Below are 25,624 nucleotides of genomic sequence, written 5' to 3'. Positions count from 1 at the left end.
TCCGGAGAGCGGGATACAGGGAGACTCACCACACTTCCATATCCAAGCAAAGACGCTCGTAAGACGCTGAGTGGATTCAGACGCTACTGATGTACACTACCGCACTTATATAACTAATAACGGACACAGTCGCTCCTGCGGACACGGACGCTCAGTGACTTCCACGTGTATGCAGACGCTAAGGCCTGCGACTAGCTCTAAGCGGGATCTCTAGTGTACACAACCGCAGCGTCTAAGCTGCGACCGAGTACCCTCGTGGTAGCATCTGAGTCGGAAGTGAGGTCATTCAGTTCATGAAACGAGAGACGCGCGGAAACTGGCCATGAACTCGGAGGAGGGGCGGCCAGGAGAGCGTCTGAATCTCCCCGTTGACTTAAACTCTAAGGATCGCGGCCTCTACCTAGTCCTGGCGCCTATGATCCCTAGAGCGTAGCGCTGTCGCACTCAAGATGTTCGGCGCATCAACACACTATTTGTAGTCTCCACCAAATTCAGCGTAGCGGTGTCCTGACCCCTCTAGTAAGAGAAAGTCCATAGACTCACCATCTCCCCATGCTCCGGCCACAGCCTGGTTACGTCTGCTGGACCTGCTAGAACATCCGACACAGACGCCCGTCGAGACAGCATTAATACCCGAAGGTAAGCGTTGTTGCGACCCGGTGAGGAGTTGTTGGAGCGACTCTTTCTAGCATGCGTTTAAGACGCTATTAACAAGTAAGTCTATAAAAATGAAATAATAAAAGCTTGAGGCTATTCTCACAGCAGCTCTGTGACCATGAGGCTTCCTGCCGCACCAAGCAAAAAACTGATCTGACTGAGTCAGTGGGTGGGACTATATGGTGAAGGCCCCGATGCATCCTGGGAGGCCAGAAAGATTGTGACCGCGTTGGTGCCATTTCCGCTGTCCCTCAACCATATCCCAATGTTATCCTGTGGATAATCCTGTGGACCCAGCCAGAGAAAGTCACAGTTTGTACAATGCAGAGGTTATTACTGACAATAATACTGCACTGGGCTAGTTTATATTGCTAAATAGTCAATAGATATAACACTACACAGTAAGAACTGGATGTATATCACAGGGTAATTGTACTATAAAACCCTGACTAAATGCACTCTCTTTCTTAACTATCATGGTCTAAAAAGGCAGGTAGAATACTTAAGTGTCATGTAAAGTCACAGCGCTGACAACCAGGCGGCTTTACATAGGAGGATTTGCCCAAGCAGTCCCAGGAACAGTGAGCTGAGGGATAATGGCGCCGCAGACACTGATAGGGAGTGAGGAAAAGACAGAGATGCAGCTCCAGGGTGGGAACACTTGCTGGAAATGGCGACCTAGGGCTGGGGGAGGGCCTTCAGGTCTAAGCCTTATCCCCTCTGCTGGCAAAACCACCGGGTACTGTGGGCGATATAAAAACCGGTTTAGAGAGAAAACCTGACCTGCGCCCATGCCCTGGTGATCTAGTGGGATCGCCTGTACTGCCAAAGTGTCCACCGCCAGCGCGCACGGCCCGCCTCCCACTGACCGCGCCGAATCGCGATAAAGACAGGGTCCCACAAGCGGGATCCACTTACCACCTCCCGAAGCGCGGCCACGCGATCCTGGAGAGCCCCAGCCGTGTGAGTCTAACGTGAAGAAAACCGGAGCCTCCGCTGTAGGTACCCGGCAACCAGGGCTCGGGAGTGTACAGCGCCGCTGGGGAGAGCTGGAGCTGCAGCAGTGAATGTCACAAGACATTTACCACCGCTGCTGCCCTTGAAGTCTTCACTTTATACTTCATAAAAAGCTTTTCTTGGGGCTGCTTGGAGCAGCCCCTCTGTTAAGTGCCTGCTTACTGCAGCACCAACTTACAAAACTGAGCTCCTGTGCAGGGAGGCGCGGTGATATAGGAGGCGGTGCTGTGCATTCTGGGAACAGTCAAAGCTTTGAGCCTGTTGGTGCCTCGGATCAAGAGCTTACTCTACACCCCATTGTCCAATCCTTGTGGAGCCCAGTGTACCCCGCAGCTGAAATCCTGTTTTCTCATAAATCCTAGAGGATGCTGGGGTCCACTTCATGACCATGAGGTTTATACCAAAGCTCCAGTATGGGCGGGAGAGTGCGGATGACCCTGCAGCACCGATTGACCGAACTTGAGGTCTTCATCGGCAAAGGTGTCAAACTTGTAGAATTTAGCAAATGTGTTTGACCCTGACCAAGTAGCTGCTCGACAAAGTTGCAATGCCGAGACCCCCCAGGCAGCCGCCCAGGAGGAGCCCACCTTCCTAGTAGAATGGGCCTTCACTGACTTCGGTAACGGCAATCCAGCCGTAGAATGAGCTTGCTGAATCGTACCTCTGATCCAGCGTGCAATAGTCTGCTTGGAAGCAGGACACCCAATTTTGTTGGGAGCATACAGGACAAAGACTCTGTTTTCCGTATTCTAGCTGTTCTAGCGACATAAATCTTCAAAGCCCTAACCACATCTAGATACTTTGACTCAGTGAATGTGTCAGGAATTACTGGCACCACAATAGGTTGGTTTATGTGGAAAGATGAAACCACCTTTGGAAGAAAATGTTGACGAGTTCTCAACTCTGCCCTATCTTCATGGAAGATCAGGTAAGGGCTCTTGTGAGATAAGGCCCCCAATTCAGACACCCGCCGTGCAGATGCCAATGACAAAAGCATCACCACTTTCCAAATTAGAAACTTCTACTCTACCTCTTGTAGAGGCTCAAACCAATCCGATTGAAGGAACTGCAACACCACATTAAGGTCCCATGGTGCCACTGGAGGCACAAATGGAGGCTGGATGTGCAGAACCCCTTTCATGAAGGTCTGAACCTCTGGAAGAGAGGCCAATTGTTTTTGGAAGAACACTGACAAGGCCGAAATCTGGACCTTGATTGATCGCATTCGGAGGCCCGCCTCCACACCAACCTGCAGAAAATGGAGAAAACGTCCCAACTGAAACTCTTCCATAGGAGCCTTCTTGGATTCACACCAAGATACATATTTTCTCCAAATACGGTGGTAATGTTTCAACGTTACTCCTTTCCTGGCCTGAATAAGAGTGGGGATGACTTCCTTGGGAATACCCTTTCGGGCTAGGATTCGCCGCTCAACAGCCATGCCGTCAAACGTTGCCGCGGTAAGTCTTGATACACGCACGGCCCCTGCTGTAACAGGTCCTCGCGAAGAGGATCTTCTATAAGCTACTCCTGAAGATCTGGGCACCAAGCCCTCCTTGACCAGTCTGGGGCAATGAAGATTGCGCGAACTCCTGTTCTTCTAATGATCCTGAGCCCTTTTGGGATCAGCGGAAGTGGAGGGAAGACATACACTGACCGGAAAACTCACTGGGCCACTAGCGCATCCACCGCTAATGCTTGAGGTTCTCTCGACCTGGAACAATATCTCTGAAGCTTCTTGTTGAAACGAGATGCCATCATGTCTACTTGAGGAACTCCCCAAAGACTTGTCACCTCTGCGAAGACTTCTTGGTGGAGGCCCCACTCTCCTGGATGGAGATCATGTCTGCTGAGGAAGTCTGCTTCCCAGTTGTCTACTCCCGGAATGAAAATTGCTGACAGAGCCTTTAGATGTCTTTCTGCCCAGAGGAGGATCTTCGTCACCTCTGCCATTGCCGCTCTGCTTTTCGTTACACCCTGCCTGTTTATGTACGCGACTGCTGTTACATTGTCCGACTGGATCTGCATGGGATGATCTTGAAGATGTACCGCTTGTTGAAAGCCGTTGTAAATGGCTCTCAATTCCAGCACGTTTATGTGAAGGCAGGCTTCCTGACTAGACCATTTCCCTTTGAAGCTTTCTCCCTGAGTGACAGCTCCCCAGCCTCGGAGACTTGCATCCGTGGTCACCAGGAGCCAGTCCTGAATCCCGAATCTGCGTACCTCCAGTAGGTGAGAGCTGTGTAACCACCACAGGAGTGAAATCCTAGCTTTTGACGACAGGATTATCTTTCGGTGCATGTGTAGGTGGGAACCCGACCACTTGTCCAACAGGTCCTATACTGGAAAACTCTGGCATGGAACCTGCCAAACTGTATGGCCTCGTAGGCCGCCACCATTTTCCCCAACAACCGAATGCACTGATGGATCGACACACTTGTTTCGAAAGGGCTTTCTACGTAATCTCCTGTTGTACTGTCATACTAACCTACAGTTTCTTAGGTCTTTAAATTGCAGACGTTATAGAGAATGAAGATACACAGACATTTTCACCATAGAATTTTAGTATCATTTAATTTTTCTCCTGACGAAAGATCCGCTATAAATGGGAGATTAACTAGGCTTTTTTAGTGATCACCTGCTGCCCAGGGGCCTGACCGGATCGTTCCTCTAGCCAGGGGCAAAACCGGACCGTTCCTCCTGCCAGGGGCAAAACCGGACCCCATGCTCTAGCCCAGAGGCAAAACCATAACGATCCTCTAGCCACGGGCAAAACCGGACCGTTCCTCTAGCCAGGGGCAAAACCGGACCAATGCTCTAGCCCAGGGGCAAAACCGGAACGATCCTCTAGCCCAGGGGCAAAACCAGACCGATCCTCTAGCCAAAGGCAAAACCAGACCGATCCTCTAGCCAAGGGACGTAACTGGACCGATCCTCAAGCCAAGAGGCGTAACCAGACCATTCTTCTATCAAGGTGTCTATCCCTCTTTACATGATCTCCACTCTGTATAACAGGGATTGCCTAGATACCTTCTCCAGGACATCTGTACAGAATATCACTCCCCATAATCAATCTGTTTGCTCATGAAGTATGAACTTTTCTATCTATGAGGTCTCTACTTGCAGACATACTAGGAATGGAGTACCTATATTAAGGAATAAAGACCATCCTGTCACATACACTTCCCATTACTCTGCTTTAGAAAATAAGATCTATTAAGAGGTTCCAATTCTTAATTAAAGCATGGTCCACTGAATCCAGTGACCTCCTATAATGCATTAGTCATCCGTGTGCTGAAGACCAATGTCACGGCCTACTCGAAAAAGGAGACTGGCGTTCTAGGGCAGAGAGCTCAGTTCTCAGCTTGCCTTCTTATTGCCGAGACTCAACACCATGTTAGTTACAGAAAACAAATCCTACCTGACCTCAGTGACATTATAAGAAGACGATGGGATTAATATGGGCTGATGGCTCCTGATGTATGAGATATACCAGAGAGTGTGGGGAGGAGACTGGTCAGATCTCTGGGCTGGTAACACACAGTGACATAATGTGAAGGGGGAGAGCAGGAGTATAATAGGGGCTGATGGCTCCTGATGTACAATATACCCCAGAGAGTGTGGGGAAGAGACTGGTCAGAGCTCTGGGCTGGTAACACACAGTGACATGATGTGAGGCGGAGAGCTGGAGTATAATAGGGGCTGATGGCTCCTGATGTACAATATACCCTAGAGAGTGTGGGGAGGAGACTGGTCTGATCTCTGGTCTGGTAACACACAGTGACATGATGTGAGGGGGAGAGAAGAAGTATAATAGAGGTGATGGCTCCTGACTCCACACTGGGAAAATACAAATTACTCATTAGTTTTTACTGACAGAGGAGGGTGTAGGATAAGAGATTGCTGTAGTGACTGAGCAAGGAGAATATGTGACACTTTCCTGTAATAAGTGTTTATTACTCACCTGTGCTGATATCTGTAGGGATCTCCTCCTCCTTAGACTGCTGATCACCCCTCACATACGTCTCTTCTTCTCCCTCTGGATCTTCTGCCTTTATATCAGTCACATACGTCTCCTCTTCTCCCTCTATATCTTCTGTCTTCATATCAGTCACATACGTCTCTTCTACTCCCTCTATATCTTCTGCCTTTATATCAGTCACATACGTCTCTTCTTCTCCCTCTATATCTTCTGCCGTTATATCAGTCACATATGGCTCTTCTTCTCCCTCTATATCTTCTGCCTTTGTATCAGTCACATACGTCTCTTCTTCTACCTCTGTATCTTCTGCCTTTATATCAGTCACATACGTCTCTTCTTCTCCCTCTATATCTTCTGCCTTTATATCAGTCACATATGTCTCTTCTTCTCCCTCTATATCTTCTGCCGTTATATCAGTCACATATGGCTCTTCTTCTCCCTCTATATCTTCTGCCTTTGTATCAGTCACATACGTCTCTTCTTCTACCTCTGTATCTTCTGCCTTTATATCAGTCACATACGTCTCCTCTTCTCCCTCTATATCTTCTGTCTTCATATCAGTCACATACGTCTCTTCTACTCCCTCTATATCTTCTGCCTTTATATCAGTCACATACGTCTCTTCTTCTCCCTCTATATCTTCTGCCGTTATATCAGTCACATACGTCTCTTCTTCTCCCTCTATATCTTCTGTCTTTATATCAGTCACATACGTCTCTTCTACTCCCTCTATATCTTCTGCCTTTATATCAGTCACATACGTCTCTTCTTCTCCCTCTATATCTTCTGCCGTTATATCAGTCACATATGGCTCTTCTTCTCCCTCTATATCTTCTGCCTTTGTATCAGTCACATACGTCTCTTCTTCTACCTCTGTATCTTCTGCCGTTATATCAGTCACATATGGCTCTTCTTCTCCCTCTATATCTTCTGCCTTTATATCAGTCACATACGTCTCTTCTTCTCCCTCTATATCTTTGATTTTAATATTATTTAATTGGGCTTCACCCTATGTAAACAAGACAAATATAATGACACACAGCTCCTCTACACAACATATAGTGACAGTCACTTTGGTTTATTGGGGAGACCCTAAATCCCACCTACCTGATCCTCCTGTGGGATCCTGTGATTCTCTTCTGTACAATCCTGGGAATACAGAGGACGGGGACATCTCTCTGGGGTATCTCTGTTACTGGGTCCATCTGTAGGAGACACACAGTGACTGAGTACAGTGTATATATCTGATTATCAGATGATGTGTGTATATAGGGGGCCCCCATACCTGCTCTCCCCTGTACAATACATGACAGTCTCCTCATACCCAGTGATGTGTGGGGCCGGTGATTCTCCATCATCACGTCCTTGTACAGACCCCTGTGTTCCTCTATACACTCCACCTCCTGCATGGAGACATAGACAGTGACATCATGACACCTTATAGGAACCTGACACAGAGTGATACAGTCACCACCGAGACACGTCCCCTGGTGTTACTGTATAATGCCCCATTCCCAGCAGGCACCGCTCCAGTCATCACCCAGACACATCCCCTGGTGTTACCGTTTAATGCCCCATTCCCAGCCGTCACCTCTCCAGTCATCACCCAGACACGTCCCCTGATGTTACTGTATAATGTCCCATTCCCAGCAGTCACCTCTCCAGTCATCACCCAGACACATCCCCTGGTGTTACTGTATAATGTCCCATTCCCAGCAGTCACCTCTCCAGTCATCACCCAGACACATCCCCTGGTGGTACTGTATAATGTCCCATTCCCGGCAGTCACCTCTCCAGTCATCACCCAGAAACTTCCTCTGGTGTTACTGTATAATGCCCCATTCCCAACAGTCACCTCTCCAGTCATCACCCAGATACATTCCCTGGTGTTACTGTATAATGTCCTATTTGCAGCAGTCACCTCTCGAGTCATCACCGAGACACACATCCTGGTGTTACTGTATAATGCCCCATTCCCAGCAGTCACCTCTCCAGTCATCACCCAGACACGCCCCCTGGTGTTACTGTATAATGTCCCATTCCCAGCAGTCACCTCTCCAGTCATCGCCCAGACACATCCCCTGATGTTACTGTATAATGTCCCATTCCCAGCAGTCACCTCTCCAGTCATCACCCAGACACGTCCCCTGGCGTTACTGTATAATGTCCCATTCCCAGCAGTCACCTCTCCAGTCATCACCCAGACACATCCCCTGGTGTAACTGTATAATGTCCCATTCCCAGCAGTCACCTCTCCAGTCATCACCCAGACACATCCCCTGGTGTTACTGTATAATGTCCCATTCCCAGCACTGACCTCCCCAGTCATCACCCAGGCACGTCCCCCGGTGTTACTGTATAATGCCCCATCCCAGCAGTCACCTCTCCAGTCAACAGCTGAATGATCTTGTTGGTGAGTTCCAGGATCTTCTGGTCATTGTGTCTCTCATGTGTCAGTAAGTGACGTGGAAGCACTGGGATGGGGCTCTGGGTTCTACTCAGACCTCCTGACACACGGGGATGGCTGTTGAGTGTCTCACACTCACTGGATGTCTTCTTCACTACTGTGTAATCCTGTGTAATGGAGGAGACATCAAATATCAATATATACACTCCCAGACCCCCCATCACCTCCCCAGTCCTGTCCCTGTATTATTATTATTATTATTATTATTATTATTATTATAGATATAAGTAAAGTCACTGTGACACTCCCAGATTCCCTCACCTCCCCAGTTATGTCCCTGTATTATTACTATATATATGTGACATCACTGTACCACTCCCAGGTCACCTTACCTCCCCAGTCATGTCCTTGTATTATTACTATAGATATGTGACTTCACAGTGACGCTCCCAGATCCCTTCACCTCGTCAGTCATGTTCTCGTATTATTACAAAAGATATGTGATGTCACAGTGACAATCCCAGATCCCCTCACCTCCCGTCATGTCCCTGTATCATGACTAAAAATAATTGATGTTACAGTTACGCTACCATATTCGCTCACCCTCCCCAGTCATGTCCCTGTATTATTACTATAGATATAAGTTATGTCACTGTGATGCTCCCAGATCCCATCACCTCCCCAGTCATTTCCCTGTATTATTACTATAGATATATGTGATGTCACTGTGACACTTCCAGATCCCCTCACCTCCCCAGTCATGTCCCTGTATTATTAATATAAATAAAAGTGATGTCACTGTAGTGCTCCCAGAACCCCTCACCTCCCCAGTCATGTTCCTTTATTAGTACGATAGATATGTGAGGTCACAGTGATGCTCCAAGTTCTTCTCACCTCCCCAGTCATGTCCCTGTATTATTACTTTAGATATAAGTGATGTCACTGTAACACGCCCAGATATCCTCACCTCCACAGTCATGTCCCTGAATTATTACTATAGATAAAAGTGACATCAATGTGATGCTCCCAGATCCCCTCACCTTCCCAATCATGTCCCTGTATTATTACTATAGCTATAGGTTACATCACAGTGACGCTTCCATATCCCCTCACCTCCCCAGTTATGTCCCTGTATTATTACTATAGATATAGGTTAGGTTACTGTGACGCGCCCTGATTCCATCACCTCCCCAGTCACGTCCCTATAGTATTACTATAGATATAAGTTACATCACAGTGACGCTTCCATATCCCCTCACCTCCCCAGTTATGTCCCTGTATTATTACTATAGATATAAGTGATGTCACTGTGACGCTCCCAGATCCCCTCACCTCCCCAGTCATGTCGCTGTATTATTACTAGAGATATATGTGATGTCAATGTGACACTTCCAGATCCCCTCACCTCCCCAGTCATGTCCCTGTATTATTACTATAGATAAGTGATGTCACTGTGATGCTCCCAGATTCCCTCACCTCCCCAGTAATATACCTGTATTATTACTATAGATATAAGCGATGTCACAGTGAGGCTGCCAGATCACTATAGATATAAGTGATGTTACTGTGCCAGTCCCAGATCCCCTCACCACCCCCAGTCATGACCCTGTATTAGTACTATAGATAAAAGTGATGTCACAGTGATGCTCCCAGATCCCCTCACCCTCCCCAGTCATGTCCCTCTATTATGACTATAGATATTAGTGATGTCACTGTGACGCTCCCAGATCCCCTCACCTCCCCAATCATGTCCCTGTATTATTACTAGAGATATATGTGATGTCACTGTGACACTTCCAGATGAAGTCATGTCTCTGTATTATTACTAAAGATATATGATGTCACTGTGACACTTACATATTCCCTTCAACTCCCCAGGCATGTCCCTGTATTATTACATGAGATATATGTGATGTCATTGTGACACTTCCAGATCCCCTAACATCCCCAGTCATGTTCCTGTATTATTACTATAGATATAAGTGATGTTACTGTGACACTCCCAGATTCCCTCACCTCCCCATCATATACCTGTATTATTACTATAGATATAAGTGATGTCTCTGTGATGCTCCCAGATCCCCTCACCTCCCCAGTCATGTCCCTGTATTATTACTATATATATGTGACGTCACTGTGCCTCTCCTAGATCCCCTCACCTCCCCAGTCATGTCCCTGTATTGCTATAGATATTAGTGATGTCACTGTGACACTCCCAGATCCCCTCACCTCTCAAGTCACATACGTATTATTAATATAGATATAAGGTCACAGTGGCGCTCCCAGATTCACTCACCTCCACAGTCATGTCCCTTTATTATTACTATAGATATAAGTGATGTCATTGTGACATTCCCAGATCCCCTCACCTCCCCAGTCATATACCTGTATTATTACTATAGATAACAGTGACATCACTGTGACGCTCCCAGATCCCCTCACCTCCCCAGTCATGTCTCTGTTTTATTACTATAGATTTAAGTGATGTCACTGTGACACTCCCAGTACCCCCACGTCCACAGCCATGTCCCTGTATTATTACTAGAGATATATGTGATGTCACTGTGACACTTCCAGATCCAGTCATGTCCCTGTATTATTACTAGAGATATATGATGCCACTGTGACACTTACAGATCCCCTCAACTCCCCAGGCATGTCCCTGTATTATTACAGGAGATATATGTGATCTCACTGTGACACTTCCAGATCCCCTAACATCCCCAGTCATGTCCCTGTATTATTACTATAGATATAAGTGATGTCACTGTGACGCTCCCAGATCTCCTCATCTCCCCAGTCATCAGGGCCGTCTGAACAGCAGTGTGGGCCCCTGGGCACAACAATGCATTCGGCCCCCTACCCATCCTCCAGCGGTAGGGGTGGGGTGTGCTATCAGTGGCAGCTTTGATGTCCCACGGGCGGTAGGGGGTGTTCTATCTTCCACTCAGCATGTAGGACCTGGAGCAGTAATTTCTGCTAATTACTCCTTTACTGCACAGATGGGACTAAACTGTAGAGGGGCCATTGGGCTGAATAAAGAAGCCCTGGTACATGACTTCCGGGGTGGTAGGGGGTGTTTAATACTTAGAGGAGGGGTGGATAATGGAGTGGGCTTAATATTCATAATTTTCTGGTGGGAGGGCAGCTTGCTTGACTGCAGATATCTCAAGTTCCTGAAAATATATTTCTTAGCTTTGAATTGGATAAAAAACTAGAGAGTCCCACCTTTCAGAAGGTTCTGGGAACTTGGGGATCAGAGGTCAGAGCAATCCTCCAATGAATATATAAAACTGTATACCAGGCGTGTGGAGCTGGAGCAGGGACCAGCTGCTGGAAGGCTGATATCTCTGGTTCTGGGCACAGTAGAGACAAGCTGACAGTGTCCAGCAAAAGGGGAGAGACTCAGATTTTGGATTATACCCTCAAAAAAACTCTATGTCAGACAGAACCCGAGATATCTGGCTGGGAAGAGCAATTAACAGGCTCGGATGGGGACCACTGCTTTCACGTTGAATATCTCCGGTTCCCCAAGGCCGATTTTCAAAAATCTGGTACCCCTGCAAAGAGGGGACCCTCAGCTATCAGCATAGGGCCCTTATACTCCTGGGGCCCTTGGGCAAGAGCCCATTGAGCCCATACGTAAAGACGGCCCTGCCAGTCATGTCCCTGTTTTATTACTATAGATTTAAGTGATGTCACTGTGACACTCCCAGTACCCCTCACGTCAGGTCTGAATCCAATATGGCTCCCAAATGAACCATCCACTGTGACGGATTCAGAGACGACTTCTCCCAATTTATGAGCCACCCATGTCTCTGTAGACAAACTATCGTCTGTTGGAGATGGCTCAAAAGTAAATCTTGCGAATGTGCTAAGATTAACAGGTCGTCGAGGTATGGGAATATTCTTATCCCCTGTTTGCGCAGACAAGCTGCCATAACCACCATGATCTTGGTAAACACCCTCGGTGCTGTTGCTAGACTGAAGGGCAGAGCTTGGAACTGAAAATGTTCCTGGAGGATGGCAAACCTGAGGTAACACTGATGAGACAGTGTTATAGGCACATGTAGGTAAGCATCCCGTACACCCAGAGATACCATGTAATCTCCCGGTTCCATGGCCAACATTATGGAGTGCAACGTCTCCATGTGGAACTTCGGGATCCAAATTTATTTGTTTAACATTTTTAGATTGAGAATTGGTCGATATGACCCATTTGGCTTCTGGATCAGAAATAGATTGGAGTAAAACCCCTGTCCCCTTTGTGATGGAGGTACTGGGACAATCACACCAGACTGCAGTAATTTTTGGACTGCTTCTTGCAGGGCATTGGCCTTCGACTCTATACGAGACGGGCTGGTGCAAAAAAATCTTTGAGGAGGCTGCCTCCTGAATGGGAACCCATACCCCTGAGATACCACCTTCTGCACCCAAGCATCTGTTGTTGACTGTTGCCATATGTGTGCAAAAAGAAGGAGTCGGCCCCCAACCCTGGAATCCTCCAGGCGGAGGCCCGTCTCTTCAGGCTGATGGTTTCTGTTCAGGCTTGGAAGCTGGCTTTTTGCTAGCCCACTGCTTCCTACCCCTAGTTTTGATTGAACTGGGGTTGCTTAGACTCTTTAGCTTTCGCTTTTCTTTGCTAACGAAATGAGCAAAACTTTAAACCCTTGGAGTTAGGGTTATAAATAGCCGGAAATCTGACCTTCTTTGATTCAGCCTCTGATTCTAGGATATCAGATAATGGTTTCCCAAACAATATATTACCAACGAAAGGCAATGCTTCCAATTCTTTCTTGGATTCCGCATCTGCTTTCCAGGTACGTAGCCAAACTGCTTTGCGAGCGGCTACTGTCAAGGCTGAAGCTTTAGAAGCAACTGTACCCATATCAATTGCTGCTTGTTCTAAGTATTGGGCAGATTGTCTCAAACGGCTTAAAAGGTACTCTTGCTCCGAAGTAGGAGAAGAGATGTCATTTTCTAGTTCCTCTATCCATTCGTCCATTGCCTTTGCTACCCAGGTCGAAGCCACAGCAGGTCTTACCACTGCTCCTACTAGAGAAAATAAATTTTTCAAAAAACTATCTACCCTTCTGTCTGTGACATCATTTAGCGAGGTAGATGACAGTGGTCAAGCAGATTTATGGACAATCACAGAACATGTGCATCTACTTTTGGAGGAACTTCTCTTTTCGAACAATCCGCAGCTGGAAATGGATAATAAGAATTCCATCTTTTCGGAATCTTATATTTCTTACTGGGCGTCGACCAAGACTCTCCATGATTTGTGTCAGTTCATCTGACGCTGGGAATTCAGTTTTCACTGATTTTGTTTGTTTAAACACAGGTGCTTTAGATGTTAACACTGTTTTAGCTGGCTCTTCCAAAGAGAGAACAGTCTTCACAGCATCAATAAGTTCAGCTACATCCTCTGAACTAAAACTCTGCGACTGATCATCATACGGTGTATTTGAATCTACTGTATCATCATCTGTTGTATCATCTTGTGTAGTCTGCCACATAGACGCATCTGTCTTAATCTTACCTGTCCCTTGGTTGCTTGTAGAGGCTACTGGAACCAAGCCGTAGGAAGGGAGCTGCATGTATGGGTTCATAGTGTAACCTAACCCTTGAGGTGGTGCTACCGGAGCTAACCTGTCCGCTATAGTCTTTGCGAACATATTCCATGGTGGCTCTGTTGGTGGTTGAACCAACTCCTGTTTTTTACTTCGCTGAAAAGCAAAACAGTTCGCACACAAGCCCTCATAAGTGACTAATTGATCCACATCAATTAACCCTGTCTTACAAGATAAGCATGTTAGGGATGTAGGAGTGCTTGATAAATTCTCCTCATCACTTTTGCTGCTCACAGACATGGTAATAATCTGTTATTGACTACACAATTTTGTGACTGAAAAACACCCTATAAATCAGTATATAGAGGTGAAATCAATCTGACCACAGTGCACCTGATTTGAGGGTCAGAACAGGACTGACATTACACAGAAAAGTCAGCACACATACTAGCAGTCAGTCACATGTTAAAGCATTAGACATTGCCATATGAGAATACAACCTCCATAACAACTTATACATAAGTAGGAAAATTGTACTTCTGTTTCTAACTGGTTCTTTTCCAACATAACATGCAGAAAACACAGTAATATACAGGTCTCATATGCAATAGGTACTAAAACTTAACAATACATACTAAGAAGTAGAGAGAATTTTTAGTACTGTATACTCTGCCTCCGGAGAGCGGGATACAGGGAGACTCACCACACTTCCATATCCAAGCAAAGACGCTCGTAAGACGCTGAGTGGATTCAGACGCTACTGATGTACACTACCGCACTTATATAACTAATAACGGACACAGTCGCTCCTGCGGACACGGACGCTCAGTGACTTCCACGTGTATGCAGACGCTAAGGCCTGCGACTAGCTCTAAGCGGGATCTCTAGTGTACACAACCGCAGCGTCTAAGCTGCGACCGAGTACCCTCGTGGTAGCGTCTGAGTCGGAAGTGAGGTCATTCAGTTCATGAAACGAGAGACGCGCGGAAACTGGCCATGAACTCGGAGGAGGGGCGGCCAGGAGAGCGTCTGAATCTCCCCGTTGACTTAAACTCTAAGGATCGCGGCCTCTACCTAGTCCTGGCGCCTATGATCCCTAGAGCGTAGCGCTGTCGCACTCAAGATGTTCGGCGCATCAACACACTATTTGTAGTCTCCACCAAATTCAGCGTAGCGGTGTCCTGACCCCTCTAGTAAGAGAAAGTCCATAGACTCACCATCTCCCCATGCTCCGGCCACAGCCTGGTTACGTCTGCTGGACCTGCTAGAACATCCGACACAGACGCCCGTCGAGACAGCATTAATACCCGAAGGTAAGCGTTGTTGCGACCCGGTGAGGAGTTGTTGGAGCGACTCTTTCTAGCATGCGTTTAAGACGCTATTAACAAGTAAGTCTATAAAAATTAAATAATAAAAGCTTGAGGCTATTCTCACAGCAGCTCTGTGACCATGAGGCTTCCTGCCGCACCAAGCAAAAAACTGATCTGACTGAGTCAGTGGGTGGGACTATATGGTGAAGGCCCCGATGCATCCTGGGAGGCCAGAAAGATTGTGACCGCGTTGGTGCCATTTCCGCTGTCCCTCAGCCATATCCCAATGTTATCCTGTGGATAATCCTGTGGACCCAGCCAGAGAAAGTCACAGTTTGTACAATGCAGAGGTTATTACTGACAATAATACTGCACTGGACTAGTTTATATTGCTAAATAGTCAATAGATATAACACTACACAGTAAGAACTGGATGTATATCACAGGGTAATTGTACTATAAAACCCTGACTAAATGCACTCTCTTTCTTAACTATCATGGTCTAAAAAGGCAGGTAGAATACTTAAGTGTCATGTAAAGTCACAGCGCTGACAACCAGGCGGCTTTACATAGGAGGATTTGCCCAAGCAGTCCCAGGAACAGTGAGCTGAGGGATAATGGCGCCGCAGACACTGATAGGGAGTGAGGAAAAGACAGAGATGCAGCTCCAGGGTGGGAACACTTGCTGGAAATGGCGACCTAGGGCTGGGGGAGGGCCTTCAGGTCTAAGCCTTATTCCCTCTGCTGGCAAAACCACCGGGTACTGTGGGCGATATAAAAACCGGTTTAGAGAGAAAACCTGACCTGCGCCCATGCCCTGGTGATCTAGTGGGATCGCCTGTACTGCCAAAGTGTCCACCGCCAGCGCGCACGGCCCGCCTCCCACTGACCGCGCCGAATCGCGATAAAGACAGGGTCCCACAAGCGGGATCCACTTACCACCTCCCGAAGCGCGGCCACGCGATCCTGGAGAGCCCCAGCCGTGTGAGTCTAACGTGAAGAAAACCGGAGCCTCCGCTGTAGGTACCCGGCAACCAGGGCTCGGGAGTGTACAGCGCCGCTGGGGAGAGCTGGAGCTGCAGCAGTGAATGTCACAAGACATTTACCACCGCTGCTGCCCTTGAAGTCTTCACTTTATACTTCATAAAAAGCTTTTCTTGGGGCTGCTTGGAGCAGCCCCTCTGTTAAGTGCCTGCTTACTGCAGCACCAACTTACAAAACTGAGCTCCTGTGCAGGGAGGCGCGGTGATATAGGAGGCGGTGCTGTGCATTCTGGGAACAGTCAAAGCTTTGAGCCTGTTGGTGCCTCGGATCAAGAGCTTACTCTACACCCCATTGTCCAATCCTTGTGGAGCCCAGTGTACCCCGCAGCTGAAATCCTGTTTTCTCATAAATCCTAGAGGATGCTGGGGTCCACTTCATGACCATGAGGTTTATACCAAAGCTCCAGTATGGGCGGGAGAGTGCGGATGACCCTGCAGCACCGATTGACCGAACTTGAGGTCTTCATCGGCCAAGGTGTCAAACTTGTAGAATTTAGCAAATGTGTTTGACCCTGACCAAGTAGCTGCTCGACAAAGTTGCAATGCCGAGACCCCCCAGGCAGCCGCCCAGGAGGAGCCCACCTTCCTAGTAGAATGGGCCTTCACTGACTTCGGTAACGGCAATCCAGCCGTAGAATGAGCTTGCTGAATCGTACCTCTGATCCAGCGTGCAATAGTCTGCTTGGAAGCAGGACACCCAATTTTGTTGGGAGCATACAGGACAAAGACTCTGTTTTCCGTATTCTAGCTGTTCTAGCGACATAAATCTTCAAAGCCCTAACCACATCTAGATACTTTGACTCAGTGAATGTGTCAGGAATTACTGGCACCACAATAGGTTGGTTTATGTGGAAAGATGAAACCACCTTTGGAAGAAAATGTTGACGAGTTCTCAACTCTGCCCTATCTTCATGGAAGATCAGGTAAGGGCTCTTGTGAGATAAGGCCCCCAATTCAGACACCCGCCGTGCAGATGCCAATGACAAAAGCATCACCACTTTCCAAATTAGAAACTTCTACTCTACCTCTTGTAGAGGCTCAAACCAATCCGATTGAAGGAACTGCAACACCACATTAAGGTCCCATGGTGCCACTGGAGGCACAAATGGAGGCTGGATGTGCAGAACCCCTTTCATGAAGGTCTGAACCTCTGGAAGAGAGGCCAATTGTTTTTGGAAGAACACTGACAAGGCCGAAATCTGGACCTTGATTGATCGCATTCGGAGGCCCGCCTCCACACCAACCTGCAGAAAATGGAGAAAACGTCCCAACTGAAACTCTTCCATAGGAGCCTTCTTGGATTCACACCAAGATACATATTTTCTCCAAATACGGTGGTAATGTTTCAACGTTACTCCTTTCCTGGCCTGAATAAGAGTGGGGATGACTTCCTTGGGAATACCCTTTTGGGCTAGGATTCGCCGCTCAACAGCCATGCCGTCAAACGTTGCCGCGGTAAGTCTTGATACACGCACGGCCCCTGCTGTAACAGGTCCTCGCGAAGAGGAAGAGGATCTTCTATAAGCTACTCCTGAAGATCTGGGCACCAAGCCCTCCTTGACCAGTCTGGGGCAATGAAGATTGCGCGAACTCCTGTTCTTCTAATGATCCTGAGCCCTTTTGGGATCAGCGGAAGTGGAGGGAAGACATACACTGACCGGAAAACTCACTGGGCCACTAGCGCATCCACCGCTAATGCTTGAGGTTCTCTCGACCTGGAACAATATCTCTGAAGCTTCTTGTTGAAACGAGATGCCATCATGTCTACTTGAGGAACTCCCCAAAGACTTGTCACCTCTGCGAAGACTTCTTGGTGGAGGCCCCACTCTCCTGGATGGAGATCATGTCTGCTGAGGAAGTCTGCTTCCCAGTTGTCTACTCCCGGAATGAAAATTGCTGACAGAGCCTTTAGATGTCTTTCTGCCCAGAGGAGGATCTTCGTCACCTCTGCCATTGCCGCTCTGCTTTTCGTTACACCCTGCCTGTTTATGTACGCGACTGCTGTTACATTGTCCGACTGGATCTGCATGGGATGATCTTGAAGATGTACCGCTTGTTGAAAGCCGTTGTAAATGGCTCTCAATTCCAGCACGTTTATGTGAAGGCAGGCTTCCTGACTAGACCATTTCCCTTTGAAGCTTTCTCCCTGAGTGACAGCTCCCCAGCCTCGGAGACTTGCATCCGTGGTCACCAGGAGCCAGTCCTGAATCCCGAATCTGCGTACCTCCAGTAGGTGAGAGCTGTGTAACCACCACAGGAGTGAAATCCTAGCTTTTGACGACAGGATTATCTTTCGGTGCATGTGTAGGTGGGAACCCGACCACTTGTCCAACAGGTCCTATACTGGAAAACTCTGGCATGGAACCTGCCAAACTGTATGGCCTCGTAGGCCGCCACCATTTTCCCCAACAACCGAATGCACTGATGGATCGACACTTGTTTCGAAAGGGCTTTCTACGTAATCTCCTGTTGTACTGTCATACTAACCTACAGTTTCTTAGGTCTTTAAATTGCAGACGTTATAGAGAATGAAGATACACAGACATTTTCACCATAGAATTTTAGTATCATTTAATTTTTCTCCTGACGAAAGATCCGCTATAAATGGGAGATTAACTAGGCTTTTTTAGTGATCACCTGCTGCCCAGGGGCCTGACCGGATCGTTCCTCTAGCCAGGGGCAAAACCGGACCGTTCCTCCTGCCAGGGGCAAAACCGGACCCCATGCTCTAGCCCAGAGGCAAAACCATAACGATCCTCTAGCCACGGGCAAAACCGGACCGTTCCTCTAGCCAGGGGCAAAACCGGACCAATGCTCTAGCCCAGGGGCAAAACCGGAACGATCCTCTAGCCCAGGGGCAAAACCAGACCGATCCTCTAGCCAAAGGCAAAACCAGACCGATCCTCTAGCCAAGGGACGTAACTGGACCGATCCTCTAGCCAAGAGGCGTAACCAGACCATTCTTCTATCAAGGTGTCTATCCCTCTTTACATGATCTCCACTCTGTATAACAGGGATTGCCTAGATACCTTCTCCAGGACATCTGTACAGAATATCACTCCCCATAATCAATCTGTTTGCTCATGAAGTATGAACTTTTCTATCTATGAGGTCTCTACTTGCAGACATACTAGGAATGGAGTACCTATATTAAGGAATAAAGACCATCCTGTCACATACACTTCCCATTACTCTGCTTTAGAAAATAAGATCTATTAGGAGGTTCCAATTCTTAATTAAAGCATGGTCCACTGAATCCAGTGACCTCCTATAATGCATTAGTCATCCGTGTGCTGAAGACCAATGTCACGGCCTACTCGAAAAAGGAGACTGGCGTTCTAGGGCAGAGAGCTCAGTTCTCAGCTTGCCTTCTTATTGCCGAGACTCAACACCATGTTAGTTACAGAAAACAAATCCTACCTGACCTCAGTGACATTATAAGAAGACGATGGGATTAATATGGGCTGATGGCTCCTGATGTATGAGATATACCAGAGAGTGTGGGGAGGAGACTGGTCAGATCTCTGGGCTGGTAACACACAGTGACATAATGTGAAGGGGGAGAGCAGGAGTATAATAGGGGCTGATGGCTCCTGATGTACAATATACCCCAGAGAGTGTGGGGAAGAGACTGGTCAGAGCTCTGGGCTGGTAACACACAGTGACATGATGTGAGGCGGAGAGCTGGAGTATAATAGGGGCTGATGGCTCCTGATGTACAATATACCCTAGAGAGTGTGGGGAGGAGACTGGTCTGATCTCTGGTCTGGTAACACACAGTGACATGATGTGAGGGGGAGAGAAGAAGTATAATAGAGGTGATGGCTCCTGACTCCACACTGGGAAAATACAAATTACTCATTAGTTTTTACTGACAGAGGAGGGTGTAGGATAAGAGATTGCTGTAGTGACTGAGCAAGGAGAATATGTGACACTTTCCTGTAATAAGTGTTTATTACTCACCTGTGCTGATATCTGTAGGGATCTCCTCCTCCTTAGACTGCTGATCACCCCTCACATACGTCTCTTCTTCTCCCTCTGGATCTTCTGCCTTTATATCAGTCACATACGTCTCCTCTTCTCCCTCTATATCTTCTGTCTTCATATCAGTCACATACGTCTCTTCTACTCCCTCTAAATCTTCTGCCTTTATATCAGTCACATACGTCTCTTCTTCTCCCTCTATATCTTCTGCCGTTATATCAGTCACATATGGCTCTTCTTCTCCCTCTATATCTTCTGCCTTTGTATCAGTCACATACGTCTCTTCTTCTACCTCTGTATCTTCTGCCTTTATATCAGTCACATACGTCTCTTCTTCTCCCTCTATATCTTCTGCCTTTATATCAGTCACATATGTCTCTTCTTCTCCCTCTATATCTTCTGCCGTTATATCAGTCACATATGGCTCTTCTTCTCCCTCTATATCTTCTGCCTTTGTATCAGTCACATACGTCTCTTCTTCTACCTCTGTATCTTCTGCCTTTATATCAGTCACATACGTCTCCTCTTCTCCCTCTATATCTTCTGTCTTCATATCAGTCACATACGTCTCTTCTACTCCCTCTATATCTTCTGCCTTTATATCAGTCACATACGTCTCTTCTTCTCCCTCTATATCTTCTGCCGTTATATCAGTCACATACGTCTCTTCTTCTCCCTCTATATCTTCTGTCTTTATATCAGTCACATACGTCTCTTCTACTCCCTCTATATCTTCTGCCTTTATATCAGTCACATACGTCTCTTCTTCTCCCTCTATATCTTCTGCCGTTATATCAGTCACATATGGCTCTTCTTCTCCCTCTATATCTTCTGCCTTTGTATCAGTCACATACGTCTCTTCTTCTACCTCTGTATCTTCTGCCGTTATATCAGTCACATATGGCTCTTCTTCTCCCTCTATATCTTCTGCCTTTATATCAGTCACATACGTCTCTTCTTCTCCCTCTATATCTTCTGCCGTTATATCAGTCACATATGGCTCTTCTTCTCCCTCTATATCTTCTGCCTTTGTATCAGTCACATACGTCTCTTCTTCTCCCTCTATATCTTCTGCCGTTATATCAGTCACATATGGCTCTTCTTCTCCCTCTATATCTTCTGCCTTTATATCAGTCACATACGTCTCTTCTTCTCCCTCTGTATCTTTGATTTTAATATTATTTAATTGGGCTTCACCCTATGTAAACAAGACAAATATAATGACACACAGCTCCTCTACACAACATATAGTGACAGTCACTTTGGTTTATTGGGGAGACCCTAAATCCCACCTACCTGATCCTCCTGTGGGATCCTGTGATTCTCTTCTGTACAATCCTGGGAATACAGAGGACGGGGACATCTCTCAGGGGTATCTCTGTTACTGGGTCCATCTGTAGGAGACACACAGTGACTGAGTACAGTGTATATATCTGATTATCAGATGATGTGTGTATATAGGGGGCCCCCATACCTGCTCTCCCCTGTACAATACATGACAGTCTCCTCATACCCAGTGATGTGTGGGGCCGGTGATTCTCCATCATCACGTCCTTGTACAGACCCCTGTGTTCCTCTATACACTCCACCTCCTGCATGGAGACATAGACAGTGACATCATGACACCTTATAGGAACCTGACACAGAGTGATACAGTCATCACCGAGACACGTCCCCTGGTGTTACTGTATAATGCCCCATTCCCAGCAGGCACCGCTCCAGTCATCACCCAGACACATCCCCTGGTGTTACCGTTTAATGCCCCATTCCCAGCCGTCACCTCTCCAGTCATCACCCAGACACGTCCCCTGATGTTACTGTATAATGTCCCATTCCCAGCAGTCACCTCTCCAGTCATCACCCAGACACATCCCCTGGTGTTACTGTATAATGTCCCATTCCCAGCAGTCACCTCTCCAGTCATCACCCAGACACATCCCCTGGTGGTACTGTATAATGTCCCATTCCCGGCAGTCACCTCTCCAGTCATCACCCAGAAACTTCCTCTGGTGTTACTGTATAATGCCCCATTCCCAACAGTCACCTCTCCAGTCATCACCCAGATACATTCCCTGGTGTTACTGTATAATGTCCTATTTGCAGCAGTCACCTCTCGAGTCATCACCGAGACACACATCCTGGTGTTACTGTATAATGCCCCATTCCCAGCAGTCACCTCTCCAGTCATCACCCAGACACGCCCCCTGGTGTTACTGTATAATGTCCCATTCCCAGCAGTCACCTCTCCAGTCATCGCCCAGACACATCCCCTGATGTTACTGTATAATGTCCCATTCCCAGCAGTCACCTCTCCAGTCATCACCCAGACACGTCCCCTGGCGTTACTGTATAATGTCCCATTCCCAGCAGTCACCTCTCCAGTCATCACCCAGACACATCCCCTGGTGTAACTGTATAATGTCCCATTCCCAGCAGTCACCTCTCCAGTCATCACCCAGACACATCCCCTGGTGTTACTGTATAATGTCCTATTCCCAGCAGTCACCTCTCCAGTCATCACCCAGACACGTCCCCTGGTGTTACTGTATAATGTCCCATTCCCAGCACTGACCTCCCCAGTCATCACCCAGGCACGTCCCCCGGTGTTACTGTATAATGCCCCATCCCAGCAGTCACCTCTCCAGTCAACAGCTGAATGATCTTGTTGGTGAGTTCCAGGATCTTCTGGTCATTGTGTCTCTCATGTGTCAGTAAGTGACGTGGAAGCACTGGGATGGGGCTCTGGGTTCTACTCAGACCTCCTGACACACGGGGATGGCTGTTGAGTGTCTCACACTCACTGGATGTCTTCTTCACTACTGTGTAATCCTGTGTAATGGAGGAGACATCAAATATCAATATATACACTCCCAGACCCCCCATCACCTCCCCAGTCCTGTCCCTGTATTATTATTATTATTATTATTATTATAGATATAAGTAAAGTCACTGTGACACTCCCAGATCCCCTCACCTCCCCAGTCATGTCCCTGTATTATTACTATAGATATAAGTGATGTCACTGTGATGCTCCCAGATTCCCTCACCTCCCCAGTTATGTCCCTGTATTATTACTATATATATGTGACATCACTGTACCACTCCCAGGTCACCTTACCTCCCCAGTCATGTCCTTGTATTATTACTATAGATATGTGACTTCACAGTGACGCTCCCAGATCCCTTCACCTCGTCAGTCATGTTCTCGTATTATTACAAAAGATATGTGATGTCACAGTGACAATCCCAGATCCCCTCACCTCCCGTCATGTCCCTGTATCATGACTAAAAATAATTGATGTTACAGTTACGCTACCATATTCGCTCACCCTCCCCAGTCATGTCCCTGTATTATTACTATAGATATAAGTTATGTCACTGTGATGCTCCCAGATCCCATCACCTCCCCAGTCATTTCCCTGTATTATTACTATAGATATATGTGATGTCACTGTGACACTTCCAGATCCCCTCACCTCCCCAGTCATGTCCCTGTATTATTAATATAAATAAAAGTGATGTCACTGTAGTGCTCCCAGAACCCCTCACCTCCCCAGTCATGTTCCTTTATTAGTACGATAGATATGTGAGGTCACAGTGATGCTCCAAGTTCTTCTCACCTCCCCAGTCATGTCCCTGTATTATTACTTTAGATATAAGTGATGTCACTGTAACACGCCCAGATATCCTCACCTCCACAGTCATGTCCCTGAATTATTACTATAGATAAAAGTGACATCAATGTGATGCTCCCAGATCCCCTCACCTTCCCAATCATGTCCCTGTATTATTACTATAGCTATAGGTTACATCACAGTGACGCTTCCATATCCCCTCACCTCCCCAGTTATGTCCCTGTATTATTACTATAGATATAGGTTAGGTTACTGTGACGCGCCCAGATTCCATCACCTCCCCAGTCACGTCCCTATAGTATTACTATAGATATAAGTTACATCACAGTGACGCTTCCATATCCCCTCACCTCCCCAGTTATGTCCCTGTATTATTACTATAGATATAAGTGATGTCACTGTGACGCTCCCAGATCCCCTCACCTCCCCAGTCATGTCGCTGTATTATTACTAGAGATATATGTGATGTCAATGTGACACTTCCAGATCCCCTCACCTCCCCAGTCATGTCCCTGTATTATTACTATAGATAAGTGATGTCACTGTGATGCTCCCAGATTCCCTCACCTCCCCAGTAATATACCTGTATTATTACTATAGATATAAGCGATGTCACAGTGAGGCTGCCAGATCACTATAGATATAAGTGATGTTACTGTGCCAGTCCCAGATCCCCTCACCACCCCCAGTCATGACCCTGTATTAGTACTATAGATAAAAGTGATGTCACAGTGATGCTCCCAGATCCCCTCACCCTCCCCAGTCATGTCCCTCTATTATGACTATAGATATTAGTGATGTCACTGTGACGCTCCCAGATCCCCTCACCTCCCCAATCATGTCCCTGTATTATTACTAGAGATATATGTGATGTCACTGTGACACTTCCAGATGAAGTCATGTCTCTGTATTATTACTAAAGATATATGATGTCACTGTGACACTTACATATTCCCTTCAACTCCCCAGGCATGTCCCTGTATTATTACATGAGATATATGTGATGTCATTGTGACACTTCCAGATCCCCTAACATCCCCAGTCATGTTCCTGTATTATTACTATAGATATAAGTGATGTTACTGTGACACTCCCAGATTCCCTCACCTCCCCATCATATACCTGTATTATTACTATAGATATAAGTGATGTCTCTGTGATGCTCCCAGATCCCCTCACCTCCCCAGTCATGTCCCTGTATTATTACTATATATATGTGACGTCACTGTGCCTCTCCTAGATCCCCTCACCTCCCCAGTCATGTCCCTGTATTGCTATAGATATTAGTGATGTCACTGTGACACTCCCAGATCCCCTCACCTCTCAAGTCACATACGTATTATTAATATAGATATAAGGTCACAGTGGCGCTCCCAGATTCACTCACCTCCACAGTCATGTCCCTTTATTATTACTATAGATATAAGTGATGTCATTGTGACATTCCCAGATCCCCTCACCTCCCCAGTCATATACCTGTATTATTACTATAGATAACAGTGACATCACTGTGACGCTCCCAGATCCCCTCACCTCCCCAGTCATGTCTCTGTTTTATTACTATAGATTTAAGTGATGTCACTGTGACACTCCCAGTACCCCCACGTCCACAGCCATGTCCCTGTATTATTACTAGAGATATATGTGATGTCACTGTGACACTTCCAGATCCAGTCATGTCCCTGTATTATTACTAGAGATATATGATGCCACTGTGACACTTACAGATCCCCTCAACTCCCCAGGCATGTCCCTGTATTATTACAGGAGATATATGTGATCTCACTGTGACACTTCCAGATCCCCTAACATCCCCAGTCATGTCCCTGTATTATTACTATAGATATAAGTGATGTCACTGTGACGCTCCCAGATCTCCTCATCTCCCCAGTCATCAGGGCCGTCTGAACAGCAGTGTGGGCCCCTGGGCACAACAATGCATTCGGCCCCCTACCCATCCTCCAGCGGTGGGGTGGCAGCTTTGATGTCCCACGGGCGGTAGGGGGTGTTCTA

The 25,624-nt window shown here is 47.1% G+C and overlaps 1 protein-coding gene across 3 annotated transcripts in view; it reads right to left on the bottom strand.

Annotated features, from left to right (window-relative positions):
* Window positions 1-8,152: 8,152 nt before the first annotated feature.
* The window catches only part of LOC134984531 (retinitis pigmentosa 1-like 1 protein), a 197,596-nt gene continuing 180,124 nt past the window's right edge, over window positions 8,153-25,624 (bottom strand). Inside the window, exons 2-6 of one of the 3 annotated variants that reach the window (XM_063950095.1) lie at window positions 22,614-22,805; window positions 21,451-21,568; window positions 21,273-21,370; window positions 19,956-21,174; window positions 8,153-8,230 (exon numbers count right to left, since the gene is read on the bottom strand). In XM_063950095.1, coding sequence (XP_063806165.1) covers window positions 8,199-8,230; window positions 19,956-21,174; window positions 21,273-21,370; window positions 21,451-21,568; window positions 22,614-22,805 — 1,659 coding nt within the window. In that variant the 3' untranslated portion in view covers window positions 8,153-8,198. The remainder of the gene's footprint in view (window positions 8,231-19,955; window positions 21,175-21,272; window positions 21,371-21,450; window positions 21,569-22,613; window positions 22,806-25,624) is intronic. The other 2 variants (XM_063950096.1, XM_063950097.1) reach the window with 2 other exon arrangements.

The sequence above is a fragment of the Pseudophryne corroboree genome (assembly GCF_028390025.1).
Source record: "Pseudophryne corroboree isolate aPseCor3 chromosome 3 unlocalized genomic scaffold, aPseCor3.hap2 SUPER_3_unloc_6, whole genome shotgun sequence".
Lineage (NCBI taxonomy): Eukaryota > Metazoa > Chordata > Amphibia > Anura > Myobatrachidae > Pseudophryne > Pseudophryne corroboree.
Note: the sequence above shows the minus strand (reverse complement) of the source record. Positions and strands in the feature narration are given on the sequence as shown.